This window comes from Triturus cristatus, chromosome 1_1 (genome assembly GCF_964204655.1).
Source record: "Triturus cristatus chromosome 1_1, aTriCri1.1, whole genome shotgun sequence".
NCBI lineage: Eukaryota > Metazoa > Chordata > Amphibia > Caudata > Salamandridae > Triturus > Triturus cristatus.
Window position 1 is genome coordinate 247,277,140 of NC_140579.1, and position 22,477 is coordinate 247,299,616.

At 43.8% G+C, this 22,477-nt stretch overlaps 1 protein-coding gene across 5 annotated transcripts in view; it reads left to right on the plus strand.

The window, feature by feature from the left end:
* Positions 1-21,829, plus strand: part of LOC146870081 (TERF1-interacting nuclear factor 2-like) — a 119,481-nt gene extending 97,652 nt beyond the window's left edge. For 2 of the 5 annotated variants that reach the window (XM_085627818.1, XM_085627800.1), the window contains one exon: positions 14,666-16,389. Coding sequence is in view for 1 of the 5 variants with exons in the window: in XM_085627769.1 (XP_085483895.1) it covers positions 14,666-14,748 (83 nt within the window). In the remaining 4 variants the exon portion in view is untranslated. Of the gene's footprint in view, positions 1-14,665; positions 20,064-20,786; positions 20,908-21,006; positions 21,119-21,692 lie in introns of those variants that run through there. The other 3 variants (XR_014969069.1, XR_014969071.1, XM_085627769.1) reach the window with 3 other exon arrangements.
* The last annotated feature ends 648 nt before the right edge of the window (positions 21,830-22,477 follow it).

Sequence of the window (22,477 nt, forward strand, 5' to 3'; positions counted from 1 at the left end):
CCCTAAAGGGTATGATCAAAGGATTACCTGAAAAGCTCAGGCGAAGATGGGACATCCTTCTACCCTGCCTTCTGTTTGCTTACAGAGAGGTCCCACAAAAAGGAGTTGGCTACAGCCCCTTTGAATTGTTGTTTGGGCACCCTGTAAGAGGCCCACTGTGTTTGGTGAAGGAAGGATGGGAGTTACCTCTCAAAAAGCCTAAGCAAACATAGTGGACTATGTACTTGGTCTCCGCTCCAGGATGGCTGAGTATATGGAGAAGGCATCCAAAAACCTTGAGGCAAGCCAGGTCTTACAGAAAGCTTGGCATGACCAAAAGGCTGTCTTGGTTGAGTTTCAGCCAGGACAGAAGGTATGGGTGTTGGAGCCAGTGGCCCCAGCAGCACTCTAAGACAAATGGTCTGGACCCCATACAATCCTGGAAAAGAAGGGAGAGGTCACCTACTTGGTAGACCTAGGAACTCCCAGGAGTCCCCACAGGGTACTCCATGTTAACAGGCTTAAAGCATATGTTGACAGGGCAGACATGGGCTTGCTCATGGCTACAGATGAGGGACAGGAGGAAGAGAGTGACCCTCTCCCAGACCTGTTGTCTCAGAACCCTGAAGATGGCTCAGTTGAAGGAGTGACCCTTGGAGGCAACCTCACTGCCCATCAGCAGACTGAATGTAGACAAGTTCTACAATCATTTCAACACATGTTTTCCTTGATACCTAGCCAAACTGACTGGTGTACCCATGTGGTGGACACTGGTGACAGTCTGCCTGTAAAGAACAAGCTTTACAGACAACCTGACCACGTCAGGGACTGTATAAAGGCGGAGGTACATAAAATGCTGGAATTAGGTGTCATTGAACCCTCAGAGAGCCCCTGGGCTAGCCCAGTGGTTCTGGTCCCCAAACCTCACACCAAAGATGGCAAGAGAGAGATGAGGTTCTGTTTGGATTACAGAGGACTCAATGCTGTCACCAGGACAGATGCACACCCTATTCCAAGGGCAGATGAGCTCATAGACAAACTAGCTTCTGCTAAGTTTTTGAGCACATTTGACTTAACAGCTGGCTATTGGCAATTCAGATTAGCTGAGGAGTCTAAGGCCAAAACAGCATTCTCAACCCCAGGTGGGCACTACCAGTTTGTGGTGATGCCCTTTGGTCTGAAGAATGCACCTGCCACCTTCCAAAGGCTGGTGAACCAAGTCCTTACTGGGTTGTATGACTTTTGCGCAGCATATCTTGATGACATTGCTGTCTTTAGCTCCACCTGGGAGGATCACCTGATCCACCTGAAGAAGGCTCTTGAGGCTCTGCAAAGGGCAGGCCTCACTATCAAGGCTACTAAGTGCCAGATAGGGCAGAGTAAGGTTGTATATTTGGGCCACCTTGTAGGTGGAGGCCAAGTTCAACCACTGGAGAGTAAGATACAATCCATCAAGGACTGGTCTCCTCCAACCACCCAGACTCAAGTTCGAGCTTTCTTGGGCTTGACCGGGTACTACATGAAGTTTGTTAAGAACTATGGGTCCATTGTGACTCCTCTTAATGATCTGACATCCAAGAAGATGCCCAAAAAGGTTCAGTGGACAGTAAGCTGTCGAAAGGCATTTGATGACCTGAAGAAGGCCATGTGCTCTGCACCTATCCTGAAAAGTCCTGACTACTCCAAAGAGTTTATTGTCCAAACAGATGCTTCTGAGTTGGGTGTGGGAGCTGTGCTGTCACAACTTAATGTAGATGGTCAAGACCAACCCATTGCTTTTATTAGCAGAAGGTTGACCCCCAGAGAGAAGAATTGGTCAGCTATTGAGAGGGAGGCCTTTGCTGTGGTGTGGGCCCTGAAGAAGCTGAGGCCATACTTGTTTGGCACTCACTTCAAGATTCAGACCGACCATAAGCCCCTCTTGTGGCTAAATCAGATGAAGGGTGAAAACCCCAAACTGCTTAGGTGGTCCATTTCCCTACAGGGGATGGACTTTACAGTGGAGCACCGGCCAGGTACTGACCATGGGAATGCAGATGGTCTCTCCAGGTACTTCCACTTAGGACATGAAGACGAGACTGGTCAAGGCTAGTTTAATGTCCCAGCGTTTTGGGGGGGGGGGGTTGTGTAGGTGAGTAGGGTCTGCTATCCTATGGTCACCCCAAATTTTTGCTTTTTGCTTCACTGGTTTTTGACATATTGAGGCTGTGGGCCTGCCAATCAGACCCCCAGCCTGCTGTTCTCTCTACTAAATTAAAACTATGCACCCTAGGTGCATAACCAATTGGAAGTGGATCACCCTGTCAGCCCCTGTACCAGTGTACACTAGGTACCCAGGGCATTGGTGTACCCAAGGCCAGCCTGGGGCTGAAGCATGTATTATGCCACCCCAGGCTTGGCCTAACAATTTGACACAACTGGCTGATCACTCAGCTGGGGTAAGTTGGTGTTATCACCTCTTACTTAGGTGTAGTATACCTATACCTAACCTTAAATGGGACACATGTTAACCTATAAGTCACTCCTATGGCAGGCCCTAACAATCCTGAAGGCAGAGTGCTTGGTTCCATGTGAGATGGTGCTCTGGCATGAGCTGAGCCTGTCTGCAGTGGTCGGAACAACTTCCTTCTTCTGTTTCCAGATATCGTCATACCATATACCCTTAAGTGCATTATGAACCTCGCGGTTAAATGCTATCTTTGGTTTGGCTTTATCAAAACATGTCGAGTAGGGTGTCATACGAATTGGAATACTAACCCCTCGCCAATTCTGGCGACGGGGTTAGCATTCCACCCTTCTAGAGGGACACGACATGTACAGTACCTGAAACCCGGGTAAAATCAGACATAGCCTCAGCTCCACAAAATGGATGCTGCCACCACAGACACAAGTCTGCCCTCCTGCTGCTGGGAGTCCTTCCAGCTTGGGAGGCGTGGACAAAGGGTGCATGCACCACCCCAGACAGGATTTTGTGTTTTGGTCAGGTAGGGCTTGAAAGAAACCAGACATGCCTGTGGCTCACAAGGAGCCTCGGTGCATATGCCAGTTCAAACCGGTCCTGGGGCACACCAGTCCCGGGCCTGGGGCGAGCTGGACAAAGGATTGGGGGTGTAACCACCCTCCTTCCTGGTCCCACCCATAGGGAGGGACCTAGCAGGTAGTCCGGCCCCTAGAATCCGCTTAAAGGTAGGAGCTGTGTCCTAAGACTTCAGACATCCTGGAATCAACTTGAAACTAAGAAGAAGACGGGAACTTCGACATTCTGCTGCACAGAAGACTGAAGGAAATCTCCCCTGTGGTCAGGGAGTGACCACCTTGCTAACGCAAGCACCATCCAGCGAATCAACGTCTGCTTTGCCGCCGCCTCCCGCCGGAGCCCGAGCCCAGAGACTGACCAGACCTGGACCTCCAGACCTCTCACCGCCCGATCCACAGTCCCTGAAAAGAGGAGTCCCGTGGAGGCAACGAGACACGTGGAGCCAGCCATCTTGGAACGACGACGACAAGCTGCAAGTGCAACAACCGAGGCTCCCTCCAAGTTGTGCTTTGGGATCTGAGAAGCCCAACCCTCGAGCAGCATCTGCACCAAAGGTGAGCCCCCCAGCATCTCCACGATCTGCGTGGGGCCCTTCTGCATTTTGCCACTCGACGCGCCTAACCGGTTGCTGGCCCGCTGGCTAGTAGCCATCTTGCGACGAACTTCACGAAATACACCACTGGTCTGGTTGCTCCAGACTGGCCCTTGCTCCCCTCCAAAGGAGCAGTCCTTCTGACCTTGCTGGTCAGAACCATCAGCTTATTTCATCTCCTACAACAATTGCTTTTGCCAAGGCTTGTTTGCGTCGATCAAGTCGCCGACACCGCCGACAGCGAGAGCCTGCGTGGGACAGCTCGTGAACCGACTCCTGGACGTCGTCGACCTCCAGGGACCACGTGGCTGCAGAGACAAGCTACACCTTTCTTCCTGTTTGCACCCGACATTGCCTGGTACCCACCTGGTGCCACGCTGGTCACTGGCTAGTGACTGTGAACACTGTCCCCTCTGCTTACAGGTCTTCAACATCTCCGATCCACTCTTGGATCCACCGCATCTCTCCCGGACCGACCGCCTGCAGCATCTTTGTCTTCAGGCTCCACGGAACAGATAGAAGAAACCCGACGCACTTCGAGGCCTATGCACCCGCTTCCTGTGGGTGAGGTAAAGCTGGCACTCCTGTGCCCAAGTGTAGTATTACATCTCTAGTGCCTGTGTTCCAAATCTTGAGTTCCTAGTCCATCCGGAAGATCCTCTTTGCAGTAACTTTGTACTTTTTACGCACCCATTGAAACCTATGGGAGCACGCGTGTGACTATTTGCTCTGCACACGCCACCCGTGGACCTCCTGGTCACTAACTGAAGTTAGCTCCTTGTAGGCCCAGCGATTCTAGAGGCCCTAGGCTTTTTCCCTTTTCTGTTCGTGGTACTTATACCACTATTTTAGTATATGGTTCGAGCGGCCACCAGGGCCTATCCATATAAAGTGCAACTTCTGTGTATTCTACTGTAATCTTGTTTGACGATTTGTGCTCCTGTGCTCATAAAGAGACTAGGGGTTACTTTGAGAAAAAAATACATATATATTTTGAATATATATCTGTGTGGTGTCCTTTCATTGGTATAAAAGGGGGTTGCATTTGGTAAAACAGCTGGCTTAACACGCTTCACGAGTTTAGCCTCAAAGACTGCTTAGCCTACGCTACCACTAGGGCAGCTAGTCCGAAAAGGTTGACTTACAACCACACCATAAGGGTTGCTTGGCATGGTACAAGGTGGTCACTTTAACTAGTGAGCATCATATACCAGGCCAACTTCTCACACTGACCTAAAGCCCTAATTAGCACCCATCAGTGGGAAAACCTTTGACACTCAAGTATTGTGACACTAGAAAACATCCGCTCTGTAGGAATTTTATTTATTTATTATTATTTTATTTGAAAGTTTTATATAGCGCGGAGTATCGGAGCCCTTTACAAGCAGGAAGGAGGCAAAGTACAATATACATAGACAACAGACAGTTAGACAAAATCACAATGAATAGATATAGAGTTCAAGTGAATTTAGCCATGAGGATAGCTTTCACTTCTTTTTTGAAGGAAGAGGTGGAGGGGTTCATTCTTGTTTCACTGGGCAAAGCGTTCCATATCTTCGGAGCCATACCTGAGAAGGTACGGTTATAGGTTTTTTTCTTGGCAAAACGTTGAGGTTGAAGGAGAAGAGTTTTGGCACTCCTAGAGGCTCTGTTGCCTGCAGAGAGAACTAGTTTCTGTGCAAGGTATTGTGGAGTTTTGTGGTAGAGGGCCTTGTGTATCATGCAGGCAATTTTTAGGTGAATTCTGGCTTCAAATGGAAGCCAGTCGATGGCTCTCAAGTCAGGTGAGATGTGAGCGTTTCTTTTAGAGCCTGTGATGAGTCTCGCAGCTGCATTGATCGTGGCTCTTAATGGTGCTGTTGAGGATCTTGGGAGGCCGCATAGCGTAACTGCTCCATACTCTACTCGTGGGATTACTAGGGCTTGAACTGCTTGTTTGAAATCATGTGCAGGCAGAAAGGGTTTCAGTTTTCTCAGGGTCTTTAGTTGGAAGTTCGCTCCCTTAGTTGCGGAGCTAATGTGTTGCTGCATCTTTAAGTTGCTGTCTAGCATTATTCCCAGAGATTTCGCTGAGTCGACTATGTGCGTGTGTCCATTTAGGGCTGTTAGGTGTTTGATCCAGTCCTGGATAGTGTGGGTTTTGTTGGGGGGTGCAATTAACAGGAATTCCGTTTTGAGAGAATTAAGTTTCAGATGGTTTTCTGCCAGCCAGGTTTGTGTTTTTTGAAGTGTGGTCTGCGTACATGTGGAAGTGAATCTTGGTGAGGCGTAGAAGATCTGTGAGAGGTTCCATGTAGAGGTTGAATAAGGTGGGTGAGAGAGAGGAGCCTTGAGGTACTCCTAATGTGACTGGCATAGGGTTGGATAGGGATTGGTTGATCTTTAATCTTTGGGATCTGTTTTGGAGGAAGGATGTGAACCAGTTCAGAACCTTTCCAGAGATACCCATTCTGTGTTTTAAGAGGTCAAGTAGGTTGTCGTGTTTGACAGTGTCAAAAGCTGATGACAGGTCGAGTAGGATTAGAAGACAGGCTTCATTCTGGTCTAGGATTTTAATCGCGTCGTCTACAACATGAGCCATGGCTGATTCGGTGCTGTGACCTGCTCTGAAGCCAGATTGAAATTGGTTCAGCAAGTTGTATCGATCGATGTGACTGTTCAGTTGTACGTTAACACATTTTTCCAGGAGTTTGGCTAACATAGGTATATTAGATATCGGACGGTAGTTGTTGGGGTCCGAGGGGTCCGCCGTGGTTTTCTTAAGGATAGGTGAGACCTGACCGATTTTCAGGATGTCAGGGATGGAGCCTTGAAGGAGGGAAGTGTTAATGATCTTAGTCCAACTGGGTAGTAGGAGAGGGATGAAGTCTTTAAGGTAGTTCGCAGGGAGCGGGTCCGTGAAGTGATTGGAGGGCTTCAGAGTGTTGAGTGTTTTTAATATGGAGTCTTCAGAGTAAGTGTCAAAATGGAGCCAGTTTGCATTGTTTTTGAGTTTAAATAATGGGCGGATATTAGTTAAATCACCATCCAGAGGGGGTTGAGGGGCTCTTAGTCAGGTCCGATAAGGACTTCAGACTAAGACTTTGAGTTATGTCATTTGTGTATTTCTCCCAGGCTCTGTTTTCTAATTAAATTACACTTCTATGTTATGATACAATTCTACAACACTGTAAGGCCAATCCTGTAAACCAATGTGATCGCATCATTGCGCCCACCAAGTGGCTTGTTACAGCCATTCACCGAGAATAAGCAGCAGTTTTAAACAATGGTTGGCCTAACTTGTCGGATGGGTGCATTTAGAGCTTTCAGTGGTTCTGCAATTGCAGAAGAACTGTTTGGAGAAAATTAGCAGTTTAAATCCTGTAGAAAAATTGGGAAGCAAACTGTAGGATTCTCTCTTTTATCCATGTGCAATAGAATATCTTTGTACACATTTGAGATCATCAGACCACTTTAAAATGTTATTCCTGCAGCCAGTGCATTAAAGGCAACAAAAACAAGCCTTTTGGGAAGCAATATTTTCTAATCTCTTTAGCCCTATTTGTTTTTATTTTACATGTTGAATCCTAACACACAAAACAGTACATTTAGATGAAAAAAACACACAGCAGCTTATATATACAGCACCATGTAGCGTGCAAGCATTCATTCCTTTTTTTCATACTTAACGCCACAGATCTGGATCTGTGTTTGATGTTTACTGATTTACCCGATGTTTAATTATCAGTTGTTTCTCTAAAGGTCTCTGGGTTCAAGCTCTGTCCACTATGTCAAAACATGTTTCTGTTTCCAAGCCCCATGAAATTTGCCTATGGTGTCTGGCACCTGATCATTGTGACTGACTCCTGCACCTTCATGCAAGAGCAATTGGGGTGCGGGAAACCAAACTATTTCTGCTCCGGCCTGTTAGGCGACCCTCAACAGATCCCTCTCCTTCAGGTAAGTCTCCTAATGGGCTAAATCCCCCATGGAGTTCTCAGACACAAAACCTTATAAATGTTTAAGAAAAGAGAAGGCATCTTCATTTTTGGAAACTGTTTCACTTCTGAGAAGGTTCAGGTAATCAGAGGCACTGTTTCCCTATACCTGGCTCTTCTCTGCCGCCTTCTGAGCTGATCCTGGTCCTTAAGAAACTTAAACCAGAGAGCTCATTTGCCCACCCTTCGCAGGTCAAAGCCTTTTGGCTCACCGTAGCAAATATTTTCAGAACTGCCCATCATCCCTGTGGGTTGATTCCACTGTTGTGCCACTTTCCAGTCCAAATATCAGACACTGAATCTAATGATGTACCTCAGGTTGTTTTTTGTACTGTCTCAGCCCTCAAATGTTGTAGCAATTATTTGGATGGCTAGAGTGAAGGTGAATGCTACCTTGGAGGACCAGCCTTTTGATGACCCTCTTTGCACAGCCCAGAAACTCAAATGTACCCAAGAACTCCTCTGCTCTATTTGAGATGCCCTGGATGTGCTTAATGTGGATTTTAGATGTTTCAAGGAAGTTGATTTGGAGACTAGTAACTTCCTGTTCGAGGTATATGAGCTGCAGATTACACACTGTGCATAGATCGCCATCTGGTGTTGGGCCCGGATGTTGCAGTTGTTTCTCTCTTGGAAAGTCTTTGGAAGTCACAAGGTATGTGACTCCTCCTTTGGATCATATTGCGCATGGGCTTCGGCTCCATCCTCAGATTGTTTTTTCCACCATCGGGCTCGGATGTGTTCTTCGCGCTCCAGTTCGGAACCGTTCCAGTTTTCCTGTTCGGCGTGCAATCCTTCCCCCTTCGACGGTATTTTCTCGATCGCGTTCTCCACACTCGACGCGACTCTCAACAATCGAAGTCTTCGATTCCAGTCGTCGATGAAGGCCTTCGGGCCTACCTAGGCTCCTGTCCTGGCTCATGGAAAGGACGCCATTTAAAAAGTGTCCTCGATGTGGGTCGAAGTTTCCCTACACTGATCTACATGAGGTGTGCAACCTCTGCCTCTCTCCAGAACACGAGGCGAGGGACTGGCCAGCTTGCGCCTCCTTCCGATCGAAGAAGATGATCCGAGACCGACGAGCAAGGAGAACTATGGCCTCACTCTGCGACTTCAATCCCCGACGACATCTTCGAAGAAGGCGTTGATGTTCCGGAACAACAGCACACCGAAGAAGGTCTTGTCAGCGCCTCCGAAGCTGACGACTCCGACGTCCAGGACATAATTTCGGCACAGAGGGGCATGAGTACAAACGTCGACCCCGACCCCAAGCCCCCCTCCACGCCATTAAAAAAGGCTTCGGTCACGCCTTCGCGCCTAGGTATACACCAAGAGACTGCTTCCCATACCTCACTTCCGGGCCCGTTTAAGAAGCCCATCAAGCCTTCAGGCAGCTCGGGCTTGAGCCAGCCTACCCTCTGTGCCGAAAAACTCTCATCGACACCGGCACCGAAAAAGAAAACGCCCCTTTCCTCGTCCGCACCGAACTCGACACCGAAGCACTCGGCCCCGAAGACTGGCACCGGCTCCTCGGCACCAATAACATCCTCGGAGCCGAGCAAGAAGCCGAAAAGCCTAGACTCCCAAACCTCAAAACCGAAACGAACCGAGGAAGTCAAAAGACACTTCTAAACCCCACGGTTCCAAACAGAGAACCAGTGCCGAATCGACGGCTAAAAAACCCACGGCTCCGACACCATTGGCACCGAAGGATCTGCCCCTTACAGAGGAACTGTTTCGACCCGATCCTTACCAAAAAACCTTGCCGCTTGGCACCAGAAAAAGATCACTGGACAAGCCTGCACCAGCTCCACCACCAAAAATTAGAGACTTGGCCACCTCCCCTTTGAGGATTCCTTTACCTCTTCCTCCTCCTCCTCCTCCACCTCCTCCTACTCCGTCAGCCCCACACCATCATTCTCCAACACCATCTCCGGATGAGGATGATGATGAGGACATTATCTATGACGCAGGGGACGGGGCGGACAACCAACCAACAGGGGACCCTACTCCTACAGGCTCCCCAGACCCATGGGACGGCTACAACATCCCAGACGTCCCTAATGTCCCGCAGGACGATCTTTTCCGTTCCATTTGGCACTGCACAGAGGTCCACCTCAATTCTGCCCATGCTTAAGGGGGTTATTAAGCACGCACCAGAGGTCTTTAAAGACCCGGTTAGGGCCAGGGTCATCAACCCTCGCATTGAGAATAAATATAAGGCCGCCCCAACAGATCCAACCTACATTAGAGGCCCCGCACCACTAGACTCCCTGGTAGTCTCCAATGCGAGGAAACGTGCCAATTCCCAGGCATCAGGTGAGGCTCCACCGCCAGATAAGGAGTCTAAACTCCTGGACGCCTCTGGCAAGCGGACAGCATCCCAAGCAGCCAACATATTGCGCATTGCTAACACCCAAGCGCTCCTAGCCAGATATGACAGGGCACATTATGATGAGCTGGAGTCAATAATGCAACACGTCCCTGACAAATATAAACATAGAGCCAACAAACTAATTCAGGAGGGTAAAACTATCACTAATACCTCCATCCGTTGTGCCCTCGATGCAGCTGACACCGCCTCCAGGGCAATAAATACTAGCGTCCTTCTGCATAGGCATGCCTGGCTACGCATTTCAGGGTTCAAACCTGAGGCTTGGAGTTCCATCCTCAACCACCCCTTTGATTAGAAACACCTGTTTGGCCCTAATGTCGACGTAGCCCTCGAAAAAATGAAAAAGGACACAGACACGGCAAAATCTATGGGAGCCTTGCAGTCGCAAGCTCCCAGGCGCTCTTTTCGCTGTTCCTCCTTTAGAAGCACCACCAGAGGCTACTCCTCCGACAGAGCCTCCACTTCCTACAAGGCCCCTACCCAATCCACCTTCACTAGGGGTTACCAAAGAGGCAGTTACAGGGGTAACAACAACAAAGGCAGAGGCAAAACTAACACCTCCCGCTCTGCCTCCACCCCCACCGACTTCCCTCCACTCCCCCTAGACTATTCCACTCCAGTCGGGGGCAGACTCCACAATTTCCTTCCTTTCTCTTCCAGGGGATCCTCATCAAAGTCATAAGCATTAGAATATTCCCGCCCATGCGCGGGACCCCGGAAACACTATATTATATGTGCCCCACATATATATATCCATATATATATATATATATATATATATATATACATATATATCCTTCAGCACTTACGAGCAATCCGTAATAACGACGAGAACTACCCTGTTGCAAGACACTTTAAGAGTACTCACAATAGTGACGCAAAATATTTGAATTATTTTGTAATTGATACAGTTATCCCACAAAAGAGAGGAGGAGATAGGGAATCCAAATTGAGGAGGTTGGAAACAACATACATCCTCCCGTTGGATTCTAAACACCCCTTGGGATTAAACAATAGTGAGGACTTATATACGTTTTTGTAATAATAACATGCTTGCTAAAACATAAACAAAAACAAATCTATAGATGTACAGTAACTTGAATATAGCATAAAAACAAGACTTTCTTTTTTATTGTTTTGATCCCCTTAACAGGATGTACATATCTGATCTTCACCATTGAAAAAGTTTTAGGGAATTATATTTTCAGGCAAAAAAAAAACAAAAAAAAAACAACAATTTTTAGGATGATATTTATATATTTATATGTATATTTATAAGGTTTTAGCATTGATTTTAGGAATTGTGAATAGAAAGTAGATTTTATACCTCTATTTTATTATGTACAATTTCCGTTTGGGTCTACCTAAAATAATGCATTTAAGTATTTATTAACTGTCATCCTGAGCTGTTTTGCACCTTGAAAACATTCTTGCAATTTGCACATTATTCTGACCTATGATGAAAATGGTCATTAAGCCACAACGGGTTGATAAAATTTTGAGACCTTGTAGGGTCACCTTCTAACATCCTGTGAATTTTTAATATTTAGAACATGGCTATTTGCACTTTAATTATATTCACTATGGGATTAGCACCTCCACTTAAATATTTATTTTTGGGCATTATGCAACGTAAATTCATTTTGCATTCATGCAAATATTGTGAGATTGAGACATATATATATATATGTATTTCAAATTTATGGTATATGTACAGATTGGCATACTATGATGTTCACATTCATGCGAGTATTGTATTGAACATAGTACCTCTTTGCTGTACTGATGTATTTCTTCTATGTCCATTAGTTGTTGTCACTTGCACTTTAAATAGAGTGGTCATCAGCCTAAGAGTTGTCATTTGATCAAGCGCGGGATCGCCCGAAACGCGTAATGGCGGATAACGGCTAAAATAAATTAACCACAAGAACTTTTGGGTCTGCGCTCGTTTGTTTGGCGAAAGGAAAAGTGAAGGCGAGTTATTGCATATATATATATATATATATATATATATATATATATATATCATCAAGAAGCAACAGCGTTCCCCCGTTTCCGGAGCCCCAGGCTCTTCAGGGTGGCCTCACCACATGAGCACGGAGCAGCCCACAAACACCACACTGGCAGGAAAGACATAGAGATATATATATATATATTATCTACTGGCGGTCTAGATAGTTATAGTTAGGACCGTGTTTCCATAGGAAATCCGCAACATTCTATTTGGAATAACTTTGACGCCGGTTGACGAATCCTCGCGAAATTTTCAAAATACGTGGGGCGCTCCGCTCCGCTCCTACCCTGAAAGTCTCGGGGGGGATTCGTCAAGCGGGGGCTGAGAAAAAAGGGGGGTCCCAAAACGCGTTTTCCCCATGCAATTTTCCATAGGGACCTTTTAGTCCAAGGTACAGCCCGAACGGCTGAACAGAATTACTTGAAATTTGGCAGAGAGGTAGTCCTCCGGTCAGGGATGTGCCTTTAGCAGGTCTGGTGTCAATCTGTTCAGTAGTTCCTGAGAAAATCAAAAGTAAAATCATATATATATGTGGGCGGAGCCTAACCACACATCTCATCCTGAGATCTTGGGACCAATATACATGATAGCACCTCATTAAAAAGCATTGCAGTTAATAGAAGGTTTTAAGACTTTAGTTACATTATAAATCATTTGTTAATGGTAACATACTCATTTTAGGAATTGTGGTATGTTCTAAGGTGATTTCACCATGTGAAAAAGCCTTCTGCTGGGATATCATGATTGAGAGAAAAATATTTTCTCATGCTTTTCCCACAGAGGTTTGGAAGGTGATCTATAAGCTAAACTGAGAGCTTATTTTCTGTAAATTCACATTATCTTTCTCAGTCATGTGAGAATGAAGTCTGACATTCTCAGTAAAACATGTACATCCAACAAGGGCAGAGACTGTCAGTTGATTCTTTTGTGTTCTACTGCAGCTTCCCAGAGTGTTCCAAAGAACAACTAGAGCGCTAACAGTCCTACTTATGATAAACGTATGGCACACCTGAAGCCATCTTGCTTGGATTAAAGTGGTAACTCTTAAAACATTTAATTTAAAAAGGAACAAAATGAGGGGGTTCATTTTTCCATAAAAAGTATGATTAGTGCTGCAGAAAGAAAAATTAGGGCACATTTTGAGTGACTTCTCAAATCCTCTTCTATTTCATTAAAAAATTCTGACATGCAGACTGAAACATGCACTTTCAATACCAGCAGCAGTTTTCCCTGGTGAGCAGTAGCTTTACTACAGTGATCTAATGAGCAAAAAGAGTGCTAACATTCTGCATTTATGGCAAATGTGTGACACATTTGAATACCTTTGGAATCAAAGTAAAAAACTGAAAGTATTTCCTACTGAGGAGACTGCAGTAAATGAGGAAATTAGGAAACTTCATAACAAATAAATCTCCCAAGATGGCCACCGGAGACAAAAGAGCCCAAATGTAGCCCAAAATCACCCAGATGTAGCCCAAATATAGCCCAATGACAGAAGTGTGCAAAACACTTATTATTTTGTGTTTTTGCAGTGTTATATAGTGCAGACTTGTCAGGTATTGGAGTGCTTTACATGAGCATTGGTTACATCACACAAGAACAAATTCATTTTGGTTGTAGACATGGGGAGACTAAGTGATTTGACCAGAATCACAGAATGTCGAGCTGAAGCAGAAACTCCAACCTGGTTCCCCAGTTGCAAAGTCTGCAGTTCTGGAAGTAACACCACATCCTCTCCCCTAAGTGCAACATTTAATCAAGTGGTCAACTGGATAAAAAAACATAAAGGTAACAAATAATTTAAAAGTGCTTTCTCGCTATTTGAAAACTCAGAAAATATATCCTTATTTTTTTTTTTTTTTTGACAACACACTTTATTGCCATTTTAAGGACACCGGGGAACTCGCCCCTATACATGGTACCAATACGGATATAAGAATAGTGAGTATTGGCATCCCTGTTCGGCCCCCCCCCTGGTCTGCAGAACATCAGACCCACAAACCCTCCCGCACAGCACACCAACCCACAGTCCAACATGGATATGCAACATTTCCCATAATATGTACTTATTTTAGTCTTTTAGAGCACTAACCATAATTTTGATCCCAATAAGACCCTCTCATATATGTAATTTCTAAAGGAAATGCTCTAGGTATTACAGTTTTGATTACATCAAGATGACGTCAGGCGTTCCACACTTTTGTAAGAAATATAGAATGTTAGCAATCTAGTTGTTCATTAGGATACTGTTGAGAGGCAGAGGCCAGGGGCACGGACTCTGAAAATTGAAGGCAGGATTCCCTCTCCCACCCCTCTTTCTCTGTTCAGATCACACATCATCTCTTCATACCTGAATTTTGTTAAAATTTGTAGATCTTATCTTTTTAGAAACAACAATACAGCGCTGTATATGTTGTAATGGGACAAAATGTTCTACATGGAATATATTTATTGAATGTTTAGGAATAATATTATGAAAGCAGTTAAAACATGCTGACAATTTTTTAAATAGAAAATTAAAAAAGAAAAAAACAACGGAAATTTACAGAAAATAATCACCTGAGTAGTTTGTAGCACACATAGGTGTGGGTTGTATATATATATTTGTATATTATGTATATTTTGTTTTTTATGTATGCTTATGTATATTTATATGTTTGTGTCCAAACAGCCCTGAAGAAGTCCGCTTCAAGGACGAAACGCGTCGGCTGTATTGTCAAGAACAGACTGTATTTATATTCCACTGTCTTTTAAAAGAAAGAGATTAATTATGAGTGTTGTAAATAAAGAATGATTTTTTCAAAATTACATTTACGTTGGGAATGAATTATATTATTATCTTCCCTATTTTCTTAAAGTGTGGTGCACCTGTGCTTTTGATCTAAGTTTGTAAGGTCCGTTTGGACTGGCATTGTATCAGTGGGTGCGATTCAGTGTGCACACTTAACCCTAGCAAGTATATAGGGATCTACATATAGAAGGGATAGCAGCCTAGGTGCTGGCATATAGAGGGCTCCACTGATTTGGTATGATTCATACCTCATTTGCTAAACTCATGTTATACCCCTCAAATTAGCACTAAGTTGCCCTTCAAGCCATTGTATAATAACAAATCTTGAATATAAAAAATCTTCTCTTTAAAAGGATCGCCTTGATTCCTGAACTCATAATATTTAATGATGGCAGGTTTCAAGGATAGAAGACAAGAACTAGCCCAGGACCTTTTTGCTACAAGCTCTAAAACTGGTGATCGGGGTAGCGCTGCCCCTAAGTCAGAGGGCCTTAAGGCTAAATTTCAAAGGTTAGAAAAATTAAAAAAGCTTGAGATGTCCAGATGGTGGGACGGAACCACCCTGGAAAAGTATATTGAAAACGAAAAAATACCAAGGGGTCTCAGAATCTTGATCTTTCCGACCTTCGAGGATCTGGACAAGGAGTCCCTTGAGGATTGGGAGGGAAACTTACGTAATGCATCTTTCAATATGATGCGTATACTCATAAAGAACGCTGAAAAAAAGGGAATCAAATTACAACAAGAAATAGAGGAAGTAGAGAAAGAGATTTTAACATCAGAACTCAAGGATGTGGTCAAGAAAAACTATGTCATCCTGGATGAAATCTTAGAGAGTCATCAGTTGTACCTAAGGGACAAAAAGATCAAAAAAATTAAAAGGGATGACAAAGATTACAGAGACGGGAGAGTTTACACGTTTTCTCATAAATACGACAATGTAAAAATCCCAGGGGAGGGAAAAAGACCACGGGAGGACACTCTGGACTTAACTCCGGCAAGTATTGTCACTTCCATCTCATCGGTAACTAGCTCAGTTATCTCGGAAGAATCCGCAGGCACAAGTGGGACGGAAAACAGATCTAATTTTTTATTAGAAATGGAGCGACTAAGATTAGGGGCAAAATCAGGATCAAAGGATCAAAAACCAGAAGGGGGGGGAGGAGATGGCAGGAGCACAAACAGCACAAACAGGACCAGCAAAAAGACAAGAGAGGAACCAGAGGGCAGGTTGACTCGCTCCAAGAAACCAGGGAAATAGATGAGATTGGTAGCTCTGAGTCTAAGGAACTAATGATAGTTAACCTTTCCAAAAGAATTTTGTCAGCCGATGATATTTCTGTATTAAGCAAAGGCCTAGGGTTTTGCCCCAATCAAATGGGTAATGATGTTGATGTATTTGTGGATCTTTCGAAATTTGTACGCTTACTCAAATTGAAGGACCATTTCTCCCGTAATCCATATGTATGTACAAAATCGTCTGATGAATATGTCCCACCTTCACATACTGTAAATGAAATAAACCTTTTGCAAACAATGATGTCTGTCGAGTATGAAACCCCGATCGAATTGGAGCTAATTAGAAATGAGTTGGATATTTCAGAGGATGTGTCATTGGACAGCGGTCTAAGAACTAAATCCAAGTATATTCCACACGGTACACACCCAAATATTGACCTTTTCAGAGAGAAAGTTACCCAGGGCCTCTATAAAATTTGGGAACATCCTATCCCTCGTAACAAGAAAAAGTTTAATCTAACTTCAGGAGAAAATGATGCCTTGAGGGGACTTAAAACTGACACGTCCATAGTCATTCGTGAGGCAGACAAGGGGGGGAATGTCGTGATTATGGAGAAAACAAGCTATATGGGAGAGATCGCACGGCAGTTATCGGACACCACATGTTACACAAAACTTCCAGGCAACCCGATTAAGACTCTGGGTGTACATATCAACATGAGACTCTTAGAATGGAGAGATAATGGTCTTCTAAGTGAAGATGAGTGCAAATATCTTATGGTACAAAACCCCACCTCCCCGTGCATATATATATTACCCAAAGTGCACAAGGGAGGTCCTTTTCCACCGGGACGCCCTATCATTTCGGGGGTGAATTCACCCACCGAAAGACTCTCCGAATACGTGGACCATTATATTCAACCATTGGTCCAAAATCTCCCGTCGTATATAAAGGACACAAAGGACATATTAGGCAAATTTGAGGGCCTAGTCTGGTCTGAAAACCTTATGTTCGTCACGCTTGACGTGACTAGCCTTTACACGTGCATTAAAAAAGAATTTGGAATGCAGGCATTACAACACTTTCTAGGTCAAAGAACAGCGGACCATTACTTACACAATGAGGTTCTCCTGGAAATGACGGAGATTATTCTATCGAAAAACTTTTTCCTGTATGACTCTGAGTGGTTCCATCAGATCCAGGGCACGGCTATGGGCTCAAAGTTTGCCCCCGCTTATGCCGGGCTCTTCATGGGCTGGTTTGAGCGGGGGCATGCTTGGGGTCGCCATGCTGCAAAATGGATGGACAATGTCATTTTCTGGGGCAGGTACATCGATGACATTATTATGTTATGGGATGGGCCTGCCCCGGACCTTTTAGAATATTATTCCTACCTAAACGACAACCCTTTCAACGTGAGGTTTACTATTGAGTACAACAGGGAAACTATCGATTTCCTAGATGTAACTTTTTATGTCCACGATAACCAAATCCAGAGTCGCACGCACAGGAAAACCACTGCATGCAATAGTACATTGCATTTCCTAAGTGCACATCCAAACCATGTAGTAAACAATATCCCCTATGGGGAAATGGTTCGGATGCGTCGCAACTGTAGTCTGGAAAGCACATTTCTTCAAAATATCAATGAAACAGAACAGCGGTTTCTCAGTAGAGGATACCCTAAGACAATATTGGAAAAGGCACACAGAAGGGTGATGAAGGTACCTAGGGCTGATACATTAAGATCGAAACCTGTACAAAAAGAGGCTAAACACAGAATCTCATTCAATACCCAATTCAACAACAATAGCAGTAGAACGTATAATGTTCTACGAAAAAATTGGCATTTATTGAGAGAGATACCGAGTTTACAAGGGATTATCACTGATAATCCAAGAGTGACCTACAGGAGAGGACAGACTTTACGTAACAAGCTATGCCCTAGCTATGTTACGACCCCGAAACCTCAGACCTGGCTACCCCACATGACAAAGGGTTTCTACACATGCAATGAATGCAATGTATGTAGGCTGGGCAAAAATAAGACCAAGACATTTTGCTATAACACCAACCGTACATATGAGATCAATCACATGATTAATTGCAAATCGACGTTTGTGACCTACATCTTGGGCTGCCCATGTAACAAGATCTACGTGGGCAGTACCAAGAGGCAACTTAAAATAAGAGTACAAGAACACCTAAGGGCACTTCGGAAAGGTGATCTTAGATACCCTTTGACCTATCATATGCAGGAAAACCATGGGAAAATGGAGGATTTCTGGTTCATAGGAATAGACCATATCCCTATCCACCCGAGAGGAGGGGACAGAGAGCTTACCCTCAGAAAAAATGAAGCCGCATGGATATGTAGACTTAAATGTGTGGAATTAGGGCATAACAGCGATGATGAGATGCATTATTTCCTTGAGTAATGTGTTGGTCCCATACATGGTAGTGTACCCCTTGGATCTATTATATACCTGGACTTATAAGTTAAGGGATTTTAACATAATAGTGGGAATATACATATTCACACTCAGGCATCGCTGGTATATGTTTCACTAAAATTCCATTCTGAAAATGCTCTAGATGAACTGTCCATGCGTTTTTATCAACAGCATCCAACGATTGCTGTACCCTGTATTATAATATGATCAATTGTGGCTAATATGCATTTTTCTATTTATAAACAAAGAATAAGAATTTATCTCTCTCCCTTGGATGTTTTCAGTTGTTTGTTTGCCATGTTAGCCTGTTATTTACGAGTACCTTCTTGTGACTGACTCCCAATTTTGGATCATTATGCACTATCTGACTAAATGTATTTCCACTTCATGACATTTTAACATGATACCCACGAGTAACGATTAGTTGACATCTTCAGGTGTCAGGACATCATTCCGGGCTTTAAGCCTTACCCGTTTGGAAATTGACATGGCATATTCCAGGTTTGTAAGAACTAATATTAGTTCTCCCCTATGATGTTTGCTCTGCCCCCTTGAGTATGAATATGCCGTTTACCTACAACCTTTGGCACCTTTTGAGGCACGTTGATTGACAGTCCACTTCGACTTTAATTAATATACACATTGCTCATAGGTTGTTATTCGAGCCAATTTGAGGAAAGGAGCCTTATATGCTTATTTCGTTTTCGATTAGAATACATACTGTTCATAGGTTGTCAATCGTTGAATTTGAAGATAGCAGCCCTATATGCAATACTGTGTAGGGTTAGAAAACAGCCTCTTGTCCTCACATCTACCGTGAATAGAGGATAAAGGTTAGTAATTGTTTATGTATGGACATACCCTCTTGAGTACACTGTGTATTGCATTTTTGGTGCGGGTAGATCAATGGATGTAGGATCTACAACTAAGAAATAGATAGTATAAGGATAGTTTCCTTATCTATTAAAACCCATTCCAAGATGGCCGCCGGGCTTGTTATTCCTTGCAGTGCTTTAGACCAGACGTATTTGCCCTGGTTTAGAGAAGAGAATCATTTTAGAATTACAACTCATTTTGAGCACAACTTGTTTATATAGATGACAAAATTAAGTAAACCGCTATATGACAATGCCCACGAGTGTTTGTGCATACTTTGTTTATACAGATAACAAAATTAGAAAAACCGCTTTAATACAATGTTCACGAGCCTTTCGTGTTACATTTACCTCTCCCAGGTTATGACTTTTTTACCTCTATGCCTTGTGGATTTGGCAGACTAAGTCGGAAAAACTATCTATTATCAGTGCTTTGTAAAACAATGGCAAAACAAATAGCATTATCAATATCTTTGCGGCGTTATCACAACACTCCAATATGGCCGCACCATTTGAGCAGCCCCTCGCATACGTGGCCCGTCTGTTACTCGTGATGCCGGAATGTGAAGGCTCTCAGGTGTTACTCGTGGTGATCAATTACCACGTATATTTAAAGCACGAACATGGCCACTCAGCTGTCCTCGACACTGCCTACTCAGCGTCAGCCGTTACTATCGAGACCGTCGGGAGCCTACTACAGCCGGATTTGGGTAGGATTGTTTTCCAGAGCTACTTTTTATTACAAATTATGATCAGAGGATATTATCTTATCGGGAGGTGGACTAGAGTCTATTCCGGTTATTGGATGCATTTGCCTTTATACTTTAAGGGTTTCGTTTGCTGAATTGATTACGTCACTGGTTCACAGATTATCTGTAAACCTTGCCTATTTTTACATATAAAAAAAAAAAAAAAAAACCCCGGTGGTTAGTCCTATTTGGTGAGGGAAGCGCACTAATTGCCTCGAGTGATTACTTATCAGCCAAGATTTTGGCTCACAGGTTACTTGGAGACCTTGCCGACTTTAGAAATATGTAAATACATGTAAATATATATTCCCGCTCGTTGCGGGACACACAGTGTATGCCATTAGAGTCTACCTATTTGCCTAGACATCGGTGTGCTCTGCTGCCATTTCATTGCATAGGGGGCGTAATATTCAATTTATCAACTTGTCACTCAAAGACTTGTGATTGGAACTAATTATTTATAAACCTGACTGACAGGGCATATTTGCCTTGGTTGCTTTCTTCACCTTATGATGGAAATTTATTACCAAGACTCCAGGGGGAACCCATGGTTATGGGACATGATTGTCTTAAATGTTGATTTGCACTTGGGACGCCTAGGTGGTAGGCTCATGTTGCGGGTAGACTATCTTTATGACAAACCAGCATACAACGGCCTCACAAGTATTCTACCTTTTGTCATAGACTGTGAAAACTGCACCTTCTTGCGAATATCAAGAATATACTTGAATAATTCTGGAAAGATCAACACGATCATCCGTCATTTACACTTCATGGTGACTGCATAAGAATTTCTTTCCCATTTGTAAGTATAAAACATTGGGATTTCTATGTGACACTATAGGCATACATTGTCATTTGAAACGTATGTATTTTGTCTATCATAATTCTTTCTCATTTTTAGATAGTCTATACTCTAATAAGAATTTGGGGATTCCAACTACGGTCATCCTTGCACCACCAGTGCTCCTTTCAGTGCAGTTTAAGACTTAAGGTCTAGTGCAACCTATTATATGGTGGGTATTGGTTATCTTTATCGCCGCGTCCTATTTGCTGCAAAGCATAAGATTGATCAGAGATTGCATATGATCCAAGACCTGGGCACGTTAGCAATTGTGACTCTATATTTGTTTCTTGTGACTGGCACTGACAATAAGATTTGTGACCTTACCTGTTTGTACTCTCTCTCCCTGGTTTGGGAAATGTGAAAATTGGATTCCCTCTCCCACCCCTCTTTCTCTGTTCAGATCACACATCATCTCTTCATACCTGAATTTTGTTAAAATTTGTAGATCTTATCTTTTTAGAAACAACAATACAGCGCTGTATATGTTGTAATGGGACAAAATGTTCTACATGGAATATATTTATTGAATGTTTAGGAATAATATTATGAAAGCAGTTAAAACATGCTGACAATTTTGTAAATAGAAAATTAAAAAAGAAAAAAACAACGGAAATTTACAGAAAATAATCACTTGAGTAGTTTGTAGCACACATAGGTGTGGGTTGTATATATATATTTGTATATTATGTATATTTTGTTTTTTATGTATGCTTATGTATATTTATATGTTTGTGTCCAAACAGCCCTGAAGAAGTCCGCTTCAAGGACGAAACGCGTCGGCTGTATTGTCAAGAACAGACTGTATTTATATTCCACTGTCTTTTAAAAGAAAGAGATTAATTATGAGTGTTGTAAATAAAGAATGATTTTTTCAAAATTACATTTACGTTGGGAATGAATTATATTATTATCTTCCCTATTTTCTTAAAGTGTGGTGCACCTGTGCTTTTGATCTAAGTTTGTAAGGTCCGTTTGGACTGGCATTGTATCAGTGGGTGCGATTCAGTGTGCACACTTAACCCTAGCAAGTATATAGGGATCTACATATAGAAGGGATAGCAGCCTAGGTGCTGGCATATAGAGGGCTCCACTGATTTGGTATGATTCATACCTCATTTGCTAAACAGGTGCTGCGACGATCTTTGGTTAGCGGGCGTTTTCAGGCCCGCAGACAGGTGCTGCGACGATCTTCGGGGTTAGCGAGCACTCGGCGACAGCGGAGCGGCGATTTTTCTCATGCTCACCAGCTGCAACGGCTCGCTAACGGAGGTTAGCGACTATTTTCAGCGCTCTCTTCTCAGCAGTAGAACTAGAGGCCCTGGAACACACAGGAGCCTCACCTGCAGATAGTAATCCTCGCTGGGAGGAAACAGGAGGCTGATGGTGGAGTCTGATGTGCCTGAGACTCCAGCAGGAGGCTAGCTCTCTCCTAGCCCTTGGGTAGTTGCTGTAGCAAAAGAAATAAAAGTCCAATCAAAGTTCCTTTCCTCTTCTTGAAGTCCAGTAGTAACAGCTGCAGGCCAGTCCC